The sequence below is a fragment of the Podarcis muralis genome, chromosome 6, assembly GCF_964188315.1.
Source record: "Podarcis muralis chromosome 6, rPodMur119.hap1.1, whole genome shotgun sequence".
NCBI classification, from domain to species: domain Eukaryota; kingdom Metazoa; phylum Chordata; class Lepidosauria; order Squamata; family Lacertidae; genus Podarcis; species Podarcis muralis.
In genome coordinates, this window is record NC_135660.1 from 45,586,936 (window position 1) to 45,606,108 (window position 19,173).

The 19,173-nt window shown below is 39.8% G+C and overlaps 1 protein-coding gene across 1 annotated transcript in view; it reads left to right on the top strand.

Moving 5' to 3' along the window:
* Window positions 1-19,173, top strand: part of CFAP58 (cilia and flagella associated protein 58) — an 86,394-nt gene that overhangs the window by 61,390 nt on the left and 5,831 nt on the right. Inside the window, exon 16 of the mRNA XM_028730340.2 lies at window positions 16,044-16,163. Coding sequence (XP_028586173.1) covers window positions 16,044-16,163 — 120 coding nt within the window. The remainder of the gene's footprint in view (window positions 1-16,043; window positions 16,164-19,173) is intronic.

Sequence of the window (19,173 nt, forward strand, 5' to 3'; positions counted from 1 at the left end):
TCTTCATGTGACGGGTGAACTGGTCAAATCCCCATCATCCCCTGTCCTGTCTGCTAGAACCAGGAGGGTCTTGAATAGGGAAGTGGAGGGGCAACCTCTGTGCAGGAGAAGTCAGTCTCAGGTTACAGGCATGCACACCATCAGACAAGGATACATAAGCCCAGGGGAGGGCATGCTCCTAGTGTTGCTTCAACTGCTCCGCCAGGCGTGAACCTGGAAAAGTTAATGCCAGCTATGTTGGTGCAAGAAGTGTGTGCACGTGTGCATCTGGTGCACCTTAGGAAGTGCTGTAAGTGTTGCTTTTGTCATTAAAGAATTAACTATCAGCCATTTGCCTTCCATGGCTGTGTTTGTGTGGGAGAGCACTGGAGCTATTGATTTGTTGTCCTAGTAAATGGAAAACTCCTACTTCCCATAACAAAAGAAGATGGCAAGCCAACAAAAATGCAGAAAAGAACTGCTGTGTTACTTTGTTTTTTAGAAAACATGCTGAGTATAGTGATAGTACGTTCAACTCGTGTCATTGGAAGACAAGGTGAGGGTGAACATCTTCTAAGAGGCTGTAAGGTATCTTCTTCTCTCATTAAGTTGTTTTGAAAATGTTAGTCATTTTGGTGCAATCTGCTCCATGCTGTAGGGGACAAACTTACTACTTAAAAGCACTCGGAGAGACAGAGCGGCATGTCAGGGATGTAGCAGAATACAGACTACAATGCATTCCATCCGATGCAGAGAAATCACCCCAATCTCCCCTTGCTTGGCTGCAGGTTATTTTACTAGTCGTTCCTTAAACCCTTGTTATTGTGCATCCCTACAACTGCATGGAGCTGTTTGCCTATGAAAATATGATATCTTTTATCAATGACTCTAACTAAATGAAGTTCCTTCCTGAAGAGCAATCTTAAACTTTCAAATTCTGTAAAGTAGTTAAGAAGCTTGCACAAATATCCTTGCCTATTCTAGCACAGGTAAAACGGTAAGAGCAGACCTACTGCAGGGTAGTGCTCCTATTTCCAGCTTAATTTATCATAATTGATGGTAAAAAGGCTTTTGAAATGTCTGGAAAATCAAAAGGATAAAACTCTCTATCTCCTATCTTAGGTCAATAATGGCTACTAATCTTAGTGGCTATATTACCTCCAGTACCAGGCTTAATGTCCCTGAATATTAGTTGCTAGGACTCATGAGTGAAAGAGTGCTATCAGTATTTCCACTGATATCAGGCACGCCACGATAAGAACAGAAAGTGACACTAGATGGCCTTTGATCTGATCCAGCAGCACTCTTATTGTGTTCTTACTCACTGGGGGAACCAGAGTAGCCACAAGCCCAAGCCTAAAACCATATTGAATTGGCTTCAGATCCTATGGATATACTCTTAGAGGAATTGTTATTATGGAAAGAAGAATATGGCTCTAGGGTCTGACTGTCTTTCATCTTGAAATTGCTTTGAGTGAATAAGTAGCTTCTTTTCAAAGGAGTTTGTCGTTTGTCATATTGCCAAACTAGAATTTGTTGGCTATATGCCCCTCACTAGAAAGCAATAGTGAAGTTCATGAATCCAGCTGCAAGAAAATGTTTCCTTCAAGTTGCTTCAAGTTGGGTCTCACCGTTTGGATTAACTTCTCAGATATCCATGCTATGACATCAATTCAACATGGGGTAACTGAGGGCTAATTTATCAACTGTTAAAACAGAAAACCTAGCAAAGGATGATGCTTGCGTGTCATGAACACACCAGCTCCAAGTGTAATCTTGCAGCCGTCTGCAGAATGCAGTCAGGAACAGGGAGGCTGGGCTTTCAAGCCAGCACAGGAGAGCCCGCAGCTGCCAGCGTTGACTCCCCCTGACCTTAGATGGCTGGCTGATAAGGGAGGAACAGAGAGCAAGCTGGAACACAGCCAAAGCTCCCCGGAAGCCCAAACAGGCGCAGAAAGTCATAGAGACAGCTTTTCGAAACAGGAAGGGGCTGCAGCTGACCAAATAAGTCCGAGGTGTAAGCGTATAGGAAGGCTTCTAGATAGGAAGCAAAATAAGAAACATAAAGGTTGAAGGTTCAGTCTCTTTTCTCAAAGAGTCTTCTCTCTTCTGTAGAATATGATTTTTCAATGCTGATCAAGGAAGGTGGGATAGCTTTTAAAAAGGAAGCCAAATATGGCACACACATGACAACGAGTGAAGCTCATGGATTTCTTGATTTATATGAACTGAAACGTTGCAGCTTTCAGAAGTGTTTGCTGAAATTTATCACAAGTGAAAGACCTTTTAAGAAGAGTTTTTTGAGAACATCCATATTGCAGCTATCTTGGAAAGCTTAAGGCAACTTTTCCCCATTGTTGTAAAAGAAAAGAAAAAAGTGAAGGTTACTGTATGCTAATTTTTCATATGCCTCATAAAACATTTCATCATAGGCATCCTGAGCTGAAAATGTTCTTATTATGCAAAAACTTTAAAAAGAAGAAAACAACCTCACCTTGCTCATAGAAGTAAACTGAACAGGGCTATACATTGTTGCATTTAAACTAGTATCAGCTTCCTATGTAATATCTTGCAGAAGCCCACTTGGAATTTTCACTGCTTCATTACATCATGAACAAATAGTTCTGGAGTTCAGTGTAGTTGACATTTTGGTTATAATGCCAATAAACATGAAACCCTCAAAGCAGAGGGTTTTGTTTTCCTCATCAATGCAATGTCAAACCTCACTGTAATTCTTCCACTAATTGCAATTAAAGTCTTTGTAAGATTAAATGTTTTAGGACTCTTTTTAGAACAATAAGCAGCACAGCTTTTAAAATATTTTAAACTTTCTGTTAAAATTCTGCTCTTAATGCTGGAACCTTGATTATGACATTAGTCTCAGTCGCTGATGAATAGCAGCAGTTCTGGCTCCTTTCTGTTTGCTATAAATTCTTTTCTGGGTATAAATACCCAGAATCACTCTAGAAGTTGTATCTACCACCAAGCAGAGTGTGCTGAAATATTAGTTTAGGATGGTAGTTGCTAAAGAAAAATGTGAGAAGCAGTTTCGGGTTCTAATGTGAAATGATGACGAGAATTCTGGGGAGGCTGATGTTGGAGTGATAGGGGAAGAAGAAGAATGCTTGATAGCACCCAAAATAATGTTTGTGCAGTCTGTACATTTGTTAATAGCTGATATTCTACAAATGCTTTATTGAATGTCCCACCATATAGATAAAAGAAAGCATAAAAGATTACTTTTGTTTGCAGTGACCTGCAGTTGTCCAAGAACAACAAGTAAAACAAAAAATGCACTTTACAAAGATATGTAGTGCACATTTCTGCATGCAAAGCAGATGAAATATATAGCAGGGATTTGCAAAATGTAGTGAGAGGTTCTTGGTGTTTAACAAGGATCTAGTTATTTCTGAAATATGTAACCAAGGCAGCAGCATTGGAGGACTAGAATTGTAATGTGACTTCTTGGACGGTGAATAAATCTTCATTAGGAGTGAGACTGTTGATCATCTCTAGTTAAAATGACAGACTGGGCTTCCTAATGACAGAGTTAGCACTTGTGCCATTTTCTAGACTAGTGCAACAGCCTGACTCAGGAAAAAACCCCATCAAAGTGAACACCCTTGTGTGTTCAGAATTGTTAGCTGCTGCATTGGTGTTTCCCTGGGCAGCATTCTGTTATCTGCAAGAAGAGGACTACAAGAGCATGCAGTTCATAAGGCTTGAGATACTGGCCTTTGATAATCAACTTGGCTTGGGAAGAGTGATCAAAGTGAGCAAGCAGCAAATGTAATGTTCCTCTGCAAATGAATGATATATTTAGTGTAAGACTTCTAGCCTTTTCTATCTCTCCTTTTCTGCTTGCAATAGAATTGTAGTCTGGATTGCGGAGAGAGCTATTTGTGCTGGCCTGTGGGTGTGTTGCTAGGTGGTAGTGGACAGGTAAACATGCTGTAGTACAGAGCTTTTTTCTGGAAGTTCTGTTCCTTTCCTGAAAGGTTCTACTCTGGATCCTACCCAATATTTTATTCATTCATTCATTCATTCATTCATTCATTCATTCATTCCAAGATCTGACACTATTTGTGGGTCACAAGTTGTGCAGGCTTGCGTTGTACAGCAGAGATCAGTGAGCTGGGTTATATTAGCCTCCATCAACCAGCATGTGTGCAATTTAGTAGCTGAAATTCTGTATCCTGAATTTGTTTCATGCAAGGCACTAGTAGGACCAAAATCTGATTAAGACGGCAGCTAGTTCACATTCAGAAGAAGGAAACACAAAATATTAAAATAAATGGAGTGACAGGTTCAGAAATATGTTGTCATGGTTTAGCCTAGAGGCAGATCCATGGGCTTCTTCGAGCACTACTGGAAAAACAAATCTTACAGGCTGGCAGGATTTGCTAAAAATAATCCTAAGGTTTATTTATACAAATAATATACACTGGCAGAAATGCTGAAAAGCCTCAAACCCTCAGTCTGAGTCCCCTCCTTGATGTGCAGTTCTCATAAGCATTATTTACTATGGGAATGGGGTAGGAGTCTATCAAGGATATAGGGTCTCTGCTGTAGCCCTTTTCTATGTATTGTTTCATTTTTCTTTGCTCTGTCTTTATTGTTAACAGAGTGGTGATCCACTTTGTTATGTCCCCCTTTTCATAATTCATCATTAATTTATTCAATTGTGCATATACTCCATCCTTTTTCAAAGGAATAGAGCAGACATCAACATATAAAGCAATCTGAGTACTTGGCTATTACATTTTTTGTATTTTATTTTAAGCCCCCTAATGAGAATACTGTTACTGTTTTAATTTAATGTTTATATGGTGTACATTGCTCTGCAATGATTCTCTAATTAATAGGCTTTGTTTTACTTTAGTAAACAACTAGTTTTAAAGATGAGCTGCATTTAGCTTGGGACAGACCATCTTATGATCAGAGGGCATATTATGTTTACTTAAATCTGAATAAGAACTTTCACTCAGGGATGACTGGCATTTTAATTTGGAACAACCTATATTATTTTTTCTCATAAATGTCGAGCAGCAATAAGTCAGGCTTTAGAGAAGCAAAGTGGCATAAAACATCCAAATAATGAAAATATTTAATAGAAACTTGTGAATGAATGTCCAAGCTGTGGGCAGCCTGAAGCCAGAAGGGAACACAAGAGTATATTAATTGGGGAAGAGCTCTCCATGTTAGCTGTGCAGACATGTCAAATTCTCAAAGCCTCAAGCATGCTCTGGGGTCGGGGGCAGCAAACTTTTTCAGCAGGGGGCCAGTCCACTGTCCCTCAGTGGGGGGCTGGACTATATTTTGAAGAAGAAAAAAGTGAACGAATTCCTATGCCCCACAAATGACCCAGAGATGCATTTTAAATAAAAGGACACATTCTACTCATGTAAAAACATGCTGATTCCCAGAATGTCTGCGGACCAGATTTAGAAGGCGATTGGGCCATATCCAGCCCCTGGGCCTTAGTTTGCCTACCCATGGTGTATCGTTTCAAATACGGAATGGAATTAATGAGCCTTTTTTGCCACTTTTGTAAAAAATAAATAAAAATGGGGTGGTTTGCCTTTGAAGCAGGGAGGGCAAGAGTTGGGGATTGGAGGCAAACCCCTCTTCAAGCTATATCCAAGCTAGAATGGGTATGGGACTCGTTTGATTTGGTGCTTCTTTTTTTGAGAGGAGGCGATTTGCCTTTCAGCCTGCACACAGAGAGATACCAAACTTCTTTAGTATCTATAATTTTGGTTGCATTTGCTTTTAAGTAAATTGGAAAGATAAACTCTGTCAAATGGGATTCAGGAGTCCTGTCCGCCTTGTTCCGTGCAACTTCTGGCTTCCTGGAATACAGTAACAGAATGCAAATGACCACTGTTAACACACATTTTGTTTCTTCTTTGAAGAAGAAAGAATTAAGTATAATGGGCTTCCTTTTGATGTTTCCCTGACATTTGGTGATCTTAACTCAGTGACAAATTAAATGACAAGACTTAAAAGAAATAGATACTGTTTAGTGATAATAATAATGGGTGTAATACAAGACATGTGGTTCTGCTGCTGCTAGATGATGGCAGTAATACATATTGGAGAGGAAACCAGTTTCAGCTGCATAGGATAGATTTCACTTTCTAATAGAAATGTATGCATTGTCTCTAAATGGGCTTATTATCCACTCCATTGCACAATGTTCAGAGGACTTGGTTGGCCCTTGTTGAGGGTTACGAGAGAAATAAATTGGAAACCAATTGCAAATAAGACCAGCGGTCTATCAGCTGCTCCTTATTTATCCATATTACCAGGACCCTCTTACAAAATGCAAACATGTACAACATTCAAGGCTGGGACATGTTTGGTTGTGAAAACAGTTGCCATCTTCTATAGACACAATTAATGGAAAAGCCAACAGCATGAAAAACAGTTCAATCCTATTTTGAATTGCATAATGGAATTTCACCTATGAGTAAACTAGTGGTTTTTGTTGTGGGATAATTTCAAAACAGTGATCTCTGTAATAATTATGAGGTTGTATTGTGAAAGAAAATGTATCTTGTAAATGATATTGATATTTTTCATTTTATTTTGGTATCTTTGTTCATGGATACCAAAAAGTCTAAAACTAGGTAAGTTTTATTCATAACAAGTGCAGCCTCTCTGGCTCCAGGCTTCAAGATCATGAATTGCTTTTGAAAATATTGGCCACACTCCACGCAATTGAGTGATTAACTAGAAGTATGTGTACTGTAGATAGATGTTTTTTCTACAATTCTTTTTATTCACACCCAGGAGTCTGACAGGAAGACTTATAGTGCTACATAGTAGCAAGAAAAGCAGGCAAAGAGGATGATCAGCAAAGGCAGCTTAAATGTGAAGCAAAATATCCATGTGGGTTCAATCTTTTTTCTTCTTCTACATCTCTGTTTAAAATATTTTTCTTTCTTTCTGGTTGAAGTCTCATGATGCAAAGCTTTCTACAGAAATGCGGGTCTGAAACTCATTACTAGTTAAATACATCGAGCAAAAAATAAAAAATTGGTCAAGGATGTCCCTTTTAACATTACCATCCTTTTCTCTTGTTTTTCTGAGTCATTTATGGTACTGACAGATTCCCAACATATTTGTCTGTTTACTGTGCAGTACTTATTTTTTAAGGTAATCCAGAAACTAGTAGTTTAGGGTTTCATTTCTAACAGACAATTGCATTAGAACAGAAATCTTCTGATGAAGTGCTAAACCTGTATTAAGACAGATTCTGGGATTCTAGGTTGACTAAGTCATATTTGGAGTAGACCCACTGAAATTAACAGACTTACGGTAGGTTCTTTAAATCCATTGACTTCCATGGTTCTTCTTTGAGCATGACTAACAATGGATATCACCCCTTATCTTAATAGAAGGGCAAGATATCTCTACTGATTTCTTAAAAGAATAACACCAATGGAAAAGCAGAGGATGTTTTTTGTTTAAGTATTTGTTCGGCTGAAATGCTATCTAGCAACCATTTTCAGCACACACACACACACGGGAGACCCACAAAGTTTCCCAAAAGGCAACCCTCAAGCTTATATTTTTCAGACCTGTTGGCTTTATTGGAAGCCCCAATTGACTGTCACTTCAGCACCATTCATATGATTTAAAAATCAGCTTTCTCTATAATATAGTGAAAGTTAATTCAGAATGGCTTAATGCCTTTTAGGACTTTGTTTACTGTCAGTAGTGTAGTCATGTATTGAAATCTGACAAGATTTGTGATTAGGTCACTCTTGCTAGGAAGAATAAGGTGTATTTGAAGGAAAAAATTATTAAGCTGCAGCCAGTTGGGGCTTTGAAGTGGCTCACAATGGAGTGCATTGAAATATGAGGTTCAGTGGTGTGCTGTTGTTGCGTAGTCGTTTAGTCGTGTCCGACTCTTCGTGACCCCATGGACGAGAGCACGCCAGGCACTCCTGTCTTCCACTGCCTCCCGCAGTTTGGTCAAAATCATGCTGGTAGCTTCGAGAACACTGTCCAACCATCTCGTCCTCTGTCGTCCCCTTCTCCTTGTGCCCTCCATCTTTCCCAACATCAGGGTCTTTTCCAGGGAGTCTTCTCTCCTCATGAGGTGGCCAAAGTATTGGAGCCTCAGCTTCACGACCTGTCCTTCCAGTGAGCACTCAGGGCTGATTTCCTTAAGAATGGAGACGTTTGATCTTCTTGCAGTCCATGGGACTCTCAAGAGTCTCCTCCAGACCATAATTCAAAAGCATCAATTCTTCGGCGATCAGCCTTCTTTATGGTCCAGCTCTCACTTCCATACATCACTACTGGGAAAACCATAGCTTTTACTATACGGACCTTTGTTGGCAAGGTGATGTCTATGCCTTCCCCCCCTCCTTCTTTTTAAGTGGTGTAGACTTCTGAATTCGCAAACAAATGACAACGAATTACTTTGCCCTAGAAAAAAAGGGGAAATGCTTTTTATGGTGGAAGGAAAAAAGTGATTATTCTCCATTTTCAGTTCAGCTTCTAAAGGACTAATTGAATAAATACTAGATTTTTAAATATACTCCATTGCTGTGCTCTTTCACAGCATAATCTGACATTGGCCACAGTTCCAAGGAAAAAACACTGGGTTTGACAGACCGCTGGTCTGATCCAATATAGCAATTGGATGCCGATGATAACCCATCTGTCATAAAAGAACACTTGGGTTTAGCAGATAAAATCTGGGGACCGTGTTTGTTTTTTTCTGCTCCATGAAGAAATTGTAACTGGAAGGAAGCCATATGAAGAGGCATTCTGAAGCCACTGAGACCATTCTGTTTCTTTGTTTTCTAGCACCTAAGCCATTTCTAAGCTGTGCCATGTATTTGCTATTTAATTTCCCAAGACCTTTTGATTTTACTGATTAACATACACCGGCTCTTGCTAGTTGTGTCTGTTTGGCCCTCTACTGGCTTTTAAAGACATGCCAGAGCTTCATTTGAAAAATCTGTGCTGTACGAGCTCAGAATTAGTCTTCTTCATAATAACCTTTTCAAGGGCCAATAAACCCTTTCCACTAGGCTTTAGCTATATTCTTTAAATTGCAGAATCTTAGAATTGGAGGGGATCACATATGCCCCTAGAGCAGGCATAGGCAAACTCGGCCCTCCAGATGTTTTGAGACTACAATTCCCATCATCCCTGACAACTGGTCCTGTTAGCTAGGGATGATGGGAGTTGTAGTTCCAAAACATCTGGAGGGCCGAGTTTGCCTATGCCTGCTCTGGAGAATAACATATGCCAAAAGAATTCCTAATGGATGAATGCCCAATCTCTTAAAAATTACAGGAGAAGAAATTTTCACAGCTTCTCTAGACTGTTCCTAAGCTGCTATTGTCTTTACCCATTCCAATGTTAACTGAAAGCTGTATTCTGGTAGTCCAAGTCCATTGCTTTATCCTTATAGAAAATGTTGAGCAACTGTTAATCTTCTTTAATAACATTTTAAATTCCACAGAAGTCAACTTAACCCCCTTTCCCAGCTCCATTCAAAGCACAACTTTCCTCATAATTCTATGGCTTGCGTTTTAGACTGTTTGTAAGCTTTGGTGTCTTTTGAATCTTTTCTAGTTTATCAACATCCTCCTTTAACTGTTATGCTGCAAATCCAACACAGTACTCCAAGTGAGGTCTGAGCAGAGTTATATTTACTCCTGATTTTTGCACATATCATCCAGAGATTTTTGCCTTCATCCAGAGGTAACAGGGTAGTTCACAACATACCACTTATTTCATTTATTAATCACCTCCTATGAAGCATCTAGTGGCAACTTCACAAAACCTATATAAAAATATATATTAAAACATATTTATATAAAAACAGCTGAAAGTTAGATATATGAAAACTATTTTAAATCCAATACAGATTCCTGACACTAGGGCTCTCCCAGTTTGTTTCGGGCCCCACACATCAAGCAGGCCACACGCTGGATTTGATCTTTGGCGTCGGTATAGATGTGATCATGTTTCCTTCGATGAAGGTGCCATGGTCTGATCACTACGCTCTGAAAGCCAGGATTGACGTTCCACCCCCACCCTGCTTAAGTGGCGAGCTGATTTGGGCTCGCCCGCAGAGGCTGATGGACCCTGATAGATTCCATCAAGCCTTGCGGGACCTTTCTCCCCCTGGCGACTCATTGACTGAGCTTGTTGCGGGGGTGCAATTAGTGCCAGCACCATCCGTTAAGAGTTTGGGTGTAATCTTCGATACCTCCCTCTCCATGGAGGCACAGATTGCAGCTATAACAAAGGCGGCATTTTTTCATCTCTGCCAAGCTAAGCAGTTGGCTCCTTACCTCTCTCGCCCTGACCTAGCCACTGTGATCCATGCGACGGTCACCTCCAGACTGGATTATTGTAACTCGCTCTACGTGGGGCTGCCCTTGAGACTGACCCAGAAACTCCAGCGGGTGCAGAATGCCGCGGTGAGACTCCTTACGGGGTCTTCGCTGCGAGATCACATTCATCCGGTGCTATACCAGCTGCACTGGCTCCCGGTGGAGTACAGGATCAGGTTTAAGGTGCTGGTTTTAACCTTCAAAGCCCTATACGGCCTAGGACCCTCGTACCTACGGGACCGGCTCTCCTCGTATGCCCCACAGAGGAACTTACGGTCTTCAAATAAAAACATCTTAAAGGTCCCAGGCCACAGAGAGGTTAGGCTGGCCTCAACTAGAGCCAGGGCTTTTTCGGCTGCGGCTCCAACCTGGTGGAACGCTCTGTCACAAGAGACAAGGGCCCTGCAGGACTTGACATCTTTCCGCAGGGCCTGCAAGACAGAGCTGTTCCACCAGGCCTTTGGTCGGGGCGCAGCCTGACTCCCTCCTTTGGCAATCTTTACAGAACTTTAGTTTATGGTTGCCATCAATTTTGATTTTAATTAATTTTTATAATGTTTTTATAATGTTGCACTATTTTAGTGTTGTTAGCCGCCCTGAGCCTGGCTTCAGCTGGGGAGGGCGGGATATATATATATATATATATATATATATATATATATATATATATATAATTATTATTATTATTCTAACTGGGATAAAGAAATGGTAAATTGCAACTTATTCCTAGAGTTTCTTTGTCTTTCTTTGGTTGGGGTTTGAAGTGCACCTCTCTGGAGCCCATGACAGTTAGTGATACAAAAATATGCATAGTTTTCTGAACAGCAATAAAATGTTTCTCATGTATACACAAACAAAAAGAAAAATTCAAAGCATTTTTTAAAAAGGCTTTAAGCATATTTGACATCATTCAGCAACTGTCTTTTCTGCTCTGTCATGTTGCTTTTCAGTTTCCAATTAACTGGCCACAAAGCAAACCATGAAAGATGCAGCCACTTTGTTTGGACATTGTAAGGACATTATCAAATACAGTGGTGCCTCGCAAGACGAAATTAATCCGTTCCGCGAGTCTCTTCGTCTTGCGGTTTTTTCGTCTTGCGAAGCACGGCTATTAGCGGCTTAGCGGCTATTAGCGGCTTAGCGGCTTTAAGAAAAAGGAAACAAACTCTCAAGAACTCGCAAGACGTTTCGTCTTGCAAAGCAAGCCCATAGGGAAATTCGTCTTGCGGAACGACTCAAAAAACGGAAAACCCTTTCGTCTAGCGAGTTTTTCGTCTTGCGAGGCATTCGTCTTGCGGGGCACCACTGTATTGCAAAATGAGACTGGATTTAAAGCAGAAAGAATCCATGCAAAATATGAATGAAAAGATCAGTGACAAAGATGAAAGACTTTCTTCCAGCAAAGTGTTTAACTATGGCATCTATCATTTCAAGGAGAAAGTAGAAGAACTGCGGGTTTTTTTTTAGTTTTTTTTATTGATTTTCCAATATCATTCCAATAACAGCCTCATTATAACAAAACAAATTTTATCCAATTAATACAATTATTAATGCCAAATATTCATATGTCAAATTATACGATTTAATTAAACTAGCTCCCTCGCATGCTTGAGTTGATGAGTTCATTCTTCTACATTTTTTCTTTTTTTTATAATAAATTTTTATTAGTTTTCCAAACACATAATAAAAACAAACAATACACAATACACAAACATTCAAACATATAAACATGTATAATTTCATAATCTTATTTTCATACACCTTACTTCCCGGACTTCCCCATACCTCCCCTTTTCTGCATCCTTGTTTTACATTTCTTCAGCAACTCCTCCAATTAGCTAATTATTCAATTCAATTTCATTTAAGTTCTTTTTTAACTTATTGATTACAGCTGCAATTCTCTATTTCCTAATTCCTTGACATCTTAACACTCCTCAATTTTGCAACAATTTTTAAGATATGTTTTAAATTTCTTCCAGTCTTCTTCCACTGTCTCTTTCCCCTGGTCACGGATTCTGCCAGTCATCTCCGCCAGTCCCATATAGTCAATCACCTTCGTCTGCCATTCTTCCAGCGTGGGTAGTTCTTGTGTCTTCCAATACTTTGCTAAAAGGATCCTTGCTGCTGTGGTAGCATACATAAAAAACGTCCTATCCTTCCTTAACACCGATTGGCCGACCATGCCCAAGAGAAAAGCCTCTGGTTTCTTAGGAAAAGTCCTTTTAAGGACTTTCTTAATTTCATTATAGATCATTTCCCAAAAGGCTTTAATCTTCGGGCAGGTCCACCAAAGGTGGTAAAAGGTACCTTCAGCCTCATTACATTTCCAGCATTTGTTATTGGGCAAATGGTAAATTTTTGCAAGTTTGACTGGGGTCATGTACCACCTGTAAATCATTTTCATAATATTTTCTCTTAAGGCATTACATGCCGTGAACTTAACACCAGTGGTCCATAACTGTTCCCAGTCAACAAACATGATGTCATGACCGATGTCTTGTGCCCATTTAATCATGGCTGATTTCACCGTTTCAATTCTTCTACATTTTTTCTGCATTCCAAAAGTTTAATAATTTCCATTCCATTCCATCCAGATATAATAAACCCTTATATAAGAGCTACAGTCTTGTGATTTCAATTAGTGTTGGTATAATAGGTAATTTATAAAGTTTCAAGTGAGGAACTTTAGCTGTACTCCTTATTCTTTCCTACATGTGACAATTTTTCCCATGATGTTTCCCCATCCATATATGGTGGTATATCCGTTATTCCTGCAACTGTTGATGGTTCCCATCATGTCTTGGGAGAAGCTGTTATCTCACAGTTTCCAAAAGTCACTGCATCACTTCATCCCGTGATTCGGCTTCCAGTAAACAAGCCGTCTTCACCATTTTTCCAGACAGTCAATCTAGAAACTTCTATTCTCGCAGCTGGTAGGCTCATTTCCTCCCTGCCACTGATTTATGACCATTTAACCTTATCTCAAACACATTCCTTTATGGATAATGGAGATTAGGGAGGATTTTGCTGTATATTTTCAAAGCATAGCGTTTCTCTCCTCCCCGCCCCCACTCTCAGTTCCTTTCTCTCACATACCCATTTCCAATTTTGTTAAATTCCATATTCTATCCCAATTTATTCCATCCTCACTTGTGCTGATATTTTAAAATAAAACTTGCATTCTAGGTTGGGGGTTGCTGTATCATAAATGTAGAGAAAAACCTTGAGTAAGCAAACCATGGGCTCCTCTCCCCCCACCGTCTCTTTCACTAAATGAAATCTGCTCTCAATCCAAACCTTTCACATCCTTGTAGCTGCGTTGTTTTTGCAGCTTCTTATCTCATTGTCTCTGGCATGTGTTTGTAGTTTACTCCAATTAAAGCCCAATTAACAGGATAACCTGTGCTTCCAGGGACAGGATGGGGGGGGGTCGCATTAGCCGGAGTGCTCCATGCACCCAGTGCCTTTGCCTGCCATCACATTCATGGGGAAGTGAGTGCCAGACTGCCCAGCAAATGGTTCCTCTTCCAGCCGAAGAGAAATGCAGATAATGAAGATATCCATCATTATCTGATTATCTCTGTCTGTCTGTCTCCCGCTGTGTTGAGAGAAACTCCATTCCTGGCGCACCGGAAACAGGAAGCCCGAAACTAAAAGAACTTTGTGTAGGATGAAAGGGAGACCAGATTTGGTGACTTTTGGTGAATAATTGCTGGCACTCTTTTTGATTGTTGTAAAAAAAAGTCTAAGTAAACTGGGATACAACAGTGGTTTTGCAGGTGTATGGATTCCTACCCATACAAGTATTCTCTACATTATTATTATTATTCTACCACGCTTTCACTCTAAGATCTGAGGGTGGGTCACAACAATTTAAAATACAGCGCAAAGAGTTTAAAACAAATTGCAATTACAAATATAGTGTGGGTCCCAAAAGCATAGTGTCAATGGCCAGGGTAAAGTGGTGTGTCTTCAGCATCGGTCAAAAACTGTATACAGTGGTGCCTCGCAAGACGAAATTAATCCGTTCCGCGAGTCTCTTTGTCTTGCGGTTTTTTCGTCTTGCGAAGCACGGCTATTAGCGGCTTAGCGGCTAGTAACGGCTTAGCGGCTAGTAACGGCTTAGCGGCTTTAAGAAAAAGGAAACAAACTCGCAAGAACTCGCAAGACGTTTCGTCTTGCGAAACAAGCCCATAGGGAAATTCGTCTTGCGGAACGACTCAAAAAACGGAAAACCCTTTCGTCTAGCGAGTTTTTCGTCTTGCGAGGCATTCGTCTTGCGGGGCACCACTGTAGTGAGGGCATGTTTTACAGTACTAACATATTCACCTCTCTTTCAAACCATTGCCTAGATTCCTTGAAGAAAGGGCAGGATCAAGATCATGAAAATTAGGGAAGACTAAATCAGTTTTGTTAGTACATCATTGCATATTTCAAGCATGATGTTGTTTCAGCAGAATATTAATTTTGAGCAGGTGATTGTAACTAAGTATAGAATACTGGTACATTAGGAGTGGATTTGGTAATGCAAATCTTAAGCATGTTGCAAGATAAACTCTGCATGTAAAAAATGCCAGTGGCTAGGATTATTATTTATTTTATAGAATTTACACACAGCTTGATTGTTTTAAAAAAACCTCAAAGATAATAAAATCAATTTAAAAATTACAACAAAGGATTGAATTTGAATTTATCTTCAGCAGTGTATGCTTCAATATGATATGTTAAACACTCTGGGGTTTTAAGCCCAATTATATAGCCTAGGGAAAAGGATGAAAGTGCAACTGCAATCAGCGAACTCAAGCCTTGAGTTCTGCACTAGCCACCTCAATAAACATGAATACCTGCAAAAGTAGAACCATATGGTTTGAGATACATTTGCCATACTTCGTTAAAGAGACGCAAAACTATAGTGAAAGAGATGCAAAATTCAGTTCAAATTAACAGTGAAAAGATGCAAAACTTTTCTATTTTGCTTGAATCAGCATTATAGGCCAGCATGTTTATATTTTCGCATATGCTCTTGATAAAAGTTCTGTGTTGTGCCTATGAGTAATCCATATAATTATGTATTTGTATGGTGGTTGTTAAATCTGTGCTGCCCTGTTCTAATTATGTTGTTAGCTTTCTTGGGTTTTTGGAATATTAGTGCTTGGCTAATTGTTATATATGTTATATATGATTATTCTTGCAGGCTGGCTTAAAAGCACTATGATACTGAGTGGCAGAGCAAATGTTTTAAGATAAAAATATAAATAAAATAATATCTTAGTATGATCAGTTTTTAAACTGTAAAACCTTGTGAAAATTAGAAAGGATTACCTCATTACTGTCTTACAGCGTGATTTACAGTTTTCATTAATATACTGTGCAACATTTTCATATGCTTGCTGGTAGCCACTTGGTGTAGTACAGGTGCAAAATAGATTCATCGGTAGAAGTGGACTCACTTGTTGGAGGAATTGACTCAGGATAAACCATATTTACTAAGATAGCAGATAGGATTTTTTGTTTGAGAAGAAGTAAAGCACCACAGCTAAACCAAAACAGTTAGCTTATGAAAATCTTTATGGTCTGGATTGTTTTTATATTTCTGTTCTCATGTCTTTGCATTCCCTCTCCTTACATACATTCTAAGGTGGCAAGTGAACAATCGTAACTTCCAAATTGGTTTCATCTCACCTTGTCTCCTAGGAGAAGGAGAAACTGTATGTAGAGCTGAAGCACCTCTTGGCCCGTCAGCCTGGACCAGAAGCAGCAGAACAGTTGCAGTTGTATCGGCACACTCTGCGGGAGAAGACCAAGCAGCTTAAAGTAAGAGTCATTTCCAATAATTCATTATATAAATAGTGAGTGTAGAAATAGATAGCTTGTATTCCGCAGCCCCAGGAAGTAGGAAATCATTGTTGTCAGGGACATAAGGACTTGTGTTCTGAAAAGTCTTTGGAACCTGGAGGTATACTTCTTAATTCATGGATAAGTACTTTAAGAATAGAACTACAAGTATGTTGTCACCCCAGAAAGGTAAATGGGACTTCCACATTCAGAGGCAGAATTCTTCTGAGTAACATATCGAAGCAGAAGCAGCATGCTTTTGGTAAAGTCTTTTTCAGAGGCAGTTTGCCTCTGAATACCAGCTGTTGGGTAGAGAGAATGCAGCTGCACTGCTGGTGGGCTTTCCCTGGGCTCGTTGGCCACTCGGACTACAGAGTGCTGGACTATATGGGACTTTCACCTGACCCTGCAGTCTGTTCTTATGTTCTTGTACCACTAACCTCTTAGAGTTCTTTGAGAGTGTCAGCAAACGTATTGGTAGAGGTGAACCTGTTGATATTGTATACTTTTGAAACAATACCTCACCAAAGGCTCCTGAGTAAGCTTAGCAGTTATGGAATGACTAAAGGTTCTGTTATTAATCAGTAACTGGGTAAGAAACAGGAAGCAGAGGGTAGGAGTAAATGGACCGTTCTCCCAACAGAGGGATGTAGAAAGTGGAGCTCCCACAATGATAGGCATTAGGACCTGTGCTTAGGAATGAGCAGTGAAGCAGCCCAATTTCCTGATTGTACCAAATTGTTCAAGGTGGTTAAAATGGAAATGCACTGCGAGGAGCTTCAAAAGGATCTCTCTAAACTGGTTGAATGGGCAATAAAAAGGGAATGCAGTTCAATGTAAGCAAGAGTAAAGTGATGCACAATAGGGGGGAAATGATTAATTTCACATATATGCTAATGGGATCTGAACTGATGGTGACTGTCTAGGAATGGGACTTAGGGTCATAGTGGATAACTTGATAAAGATGTGTGTGGCAGCTTTGAAAAAAGCAAATTCCATGTTGGGATCATTAGGAAATAGAACAGAAAAAAACCTGCCACTATCATAAAGTTTGGTGATCCATAATTTAGCATAGGGGACGCGGGTGGCGCTGTGGGTAAAAGCCTCAGCACCTAGGGCTTGCCGATCGTAAGGTCGGCAGTTCGAATCCCTGTGGCGGGGTGCGCTCCCGTCGTTCGGTCCCAGCGCCTGCCAACCTAGCAGTTCGAAAGCACCTCCAGGTGCAAGTAGATAAATAGGGGCCGCTTACTAGCGGGAAGGTAAACGGCGTTCCGTGTGCGGCTCTGGCTCGCCAGAGCAGCGATGTCACGCTGGCCACGTGACCCGGAAGTGTCTCCAGACAGTGCTGGCCCCCGGCCTCTTGAGTGAGATGGGCGCACAACCCTAGACTGGCCCGTACGGGCAGGGGTACCGTTACCGTTACCGTTAATTTAGCATAACTATTCTTATGAATCACATGAACTGTGCTTTTTGGGAAATGCCCATGAGTTCTTTACACATACAGTTCTGAAGAAAGCTATTGTATGAATTTCCTAACATTGTTGTTTGCATTTCATGGTATAATATTTGTTTATAAAATTAAGAAATTAAAATCTAATTAGAGCATAAATTTACAGCCTATTACTATAAATGTGCATCCCACTTGGGTCTTTGGAGATGCTGCCAGATTTTTATACGAGACTTAATTTCCTTTTTAAATGAGTTTTTTTTTTAAACATCCCCGTCAAAACAGTTTTCCTTCTGTCCTTAACAAGCTAGCAGAAACGGATTGAGAAAACATTGCTAAATCCTTCATTTTTCTCTAACGGTGCATTGACTTATATTAGTCTCGCATCTTATTAGAGGGCTGACAAGAGTAATCTTTCTTAACCCCTTGTCACTGTAAGACAGGATTTCTTGGGTGAGAAAAGCTTGTTTATGCCTCCTGGAACCGCTTGATGCACCATGTTAAGCAGCAACAGCTAATATGTAATGTAGTGCTCTTCCTTCATTTTCATTGCATGAAAATACAATAGAGTACATTCTTTCCCCTCCTCCCATCCCTGTTTACGCATTCTAAGGAAAGCAGCGTGAAAAGTAATACCCATTTGCCATAGGTGGTAATAACTAAGGCTGCAGCTTATACCTCGGATAGGAGATGACTATTAAGGTTTTTGTGCTGGCTTTTGCACTCAACATATTATGGAGACATTGGATAAAACACAGCAATTAGTTGTCTGGGTTGTTTTAAAGTTTGTGGGCTCATAGAGTAATGTTTGAAACTAAAATAGCAGTCTATGCTTATGGTCAAAGAGTTGTAGCCAACAAAGGTAGAGCAGATCCATTGAAATTAATGGACCTAAGTTAGTCATAAAAAAAAAAAAAAAGTGTAGTGGCACCTTAGAGACCAACTAAGTTTGTTCTGGATATAAGCTTTCGTGTGCATGCGCACTTCTTCAGATACGATAAAACAATGATTTAGTTTCATTGATACCAATATTGATAGCAGTTATTACATACAGACTACTTCCATTTGCACTGCACATCAATAGATATACTATACTTACTGCGACATTCTGATAGTATGAAAAATCTTTTGAGATAGTCAAGAACAATATTCAATATTCAATATTGGTATCTGAAGAAATGTACATTCACACGAAAGCTTATACCCAGAACAAACTTAGTTGGTCTCTAAGGTGCTAGTGGATTATTTATTTATTATTTATTTCAACTGTGTCAGACCAACACAGCTACCTACTTGAATCTAAGTAAGTCGTGTGCATTAATTTCAGGGGGTTTACTCTGTAAACTTAGTCTGATTCAACTCAGAGAAACAAAAACACAAGTACAAAACATTCAATTTGTTCTTTTCTAAGCCTTATGATTTTTAAGCCACTTGAATATTGTTCTTGAATTTCTCAAAAGATCAGAATGTCACAGTAAGTATAGTATATCTATTCATGTACTGTGCAAATGGAAATAGTTTGTATATAATAACTGCTATCAA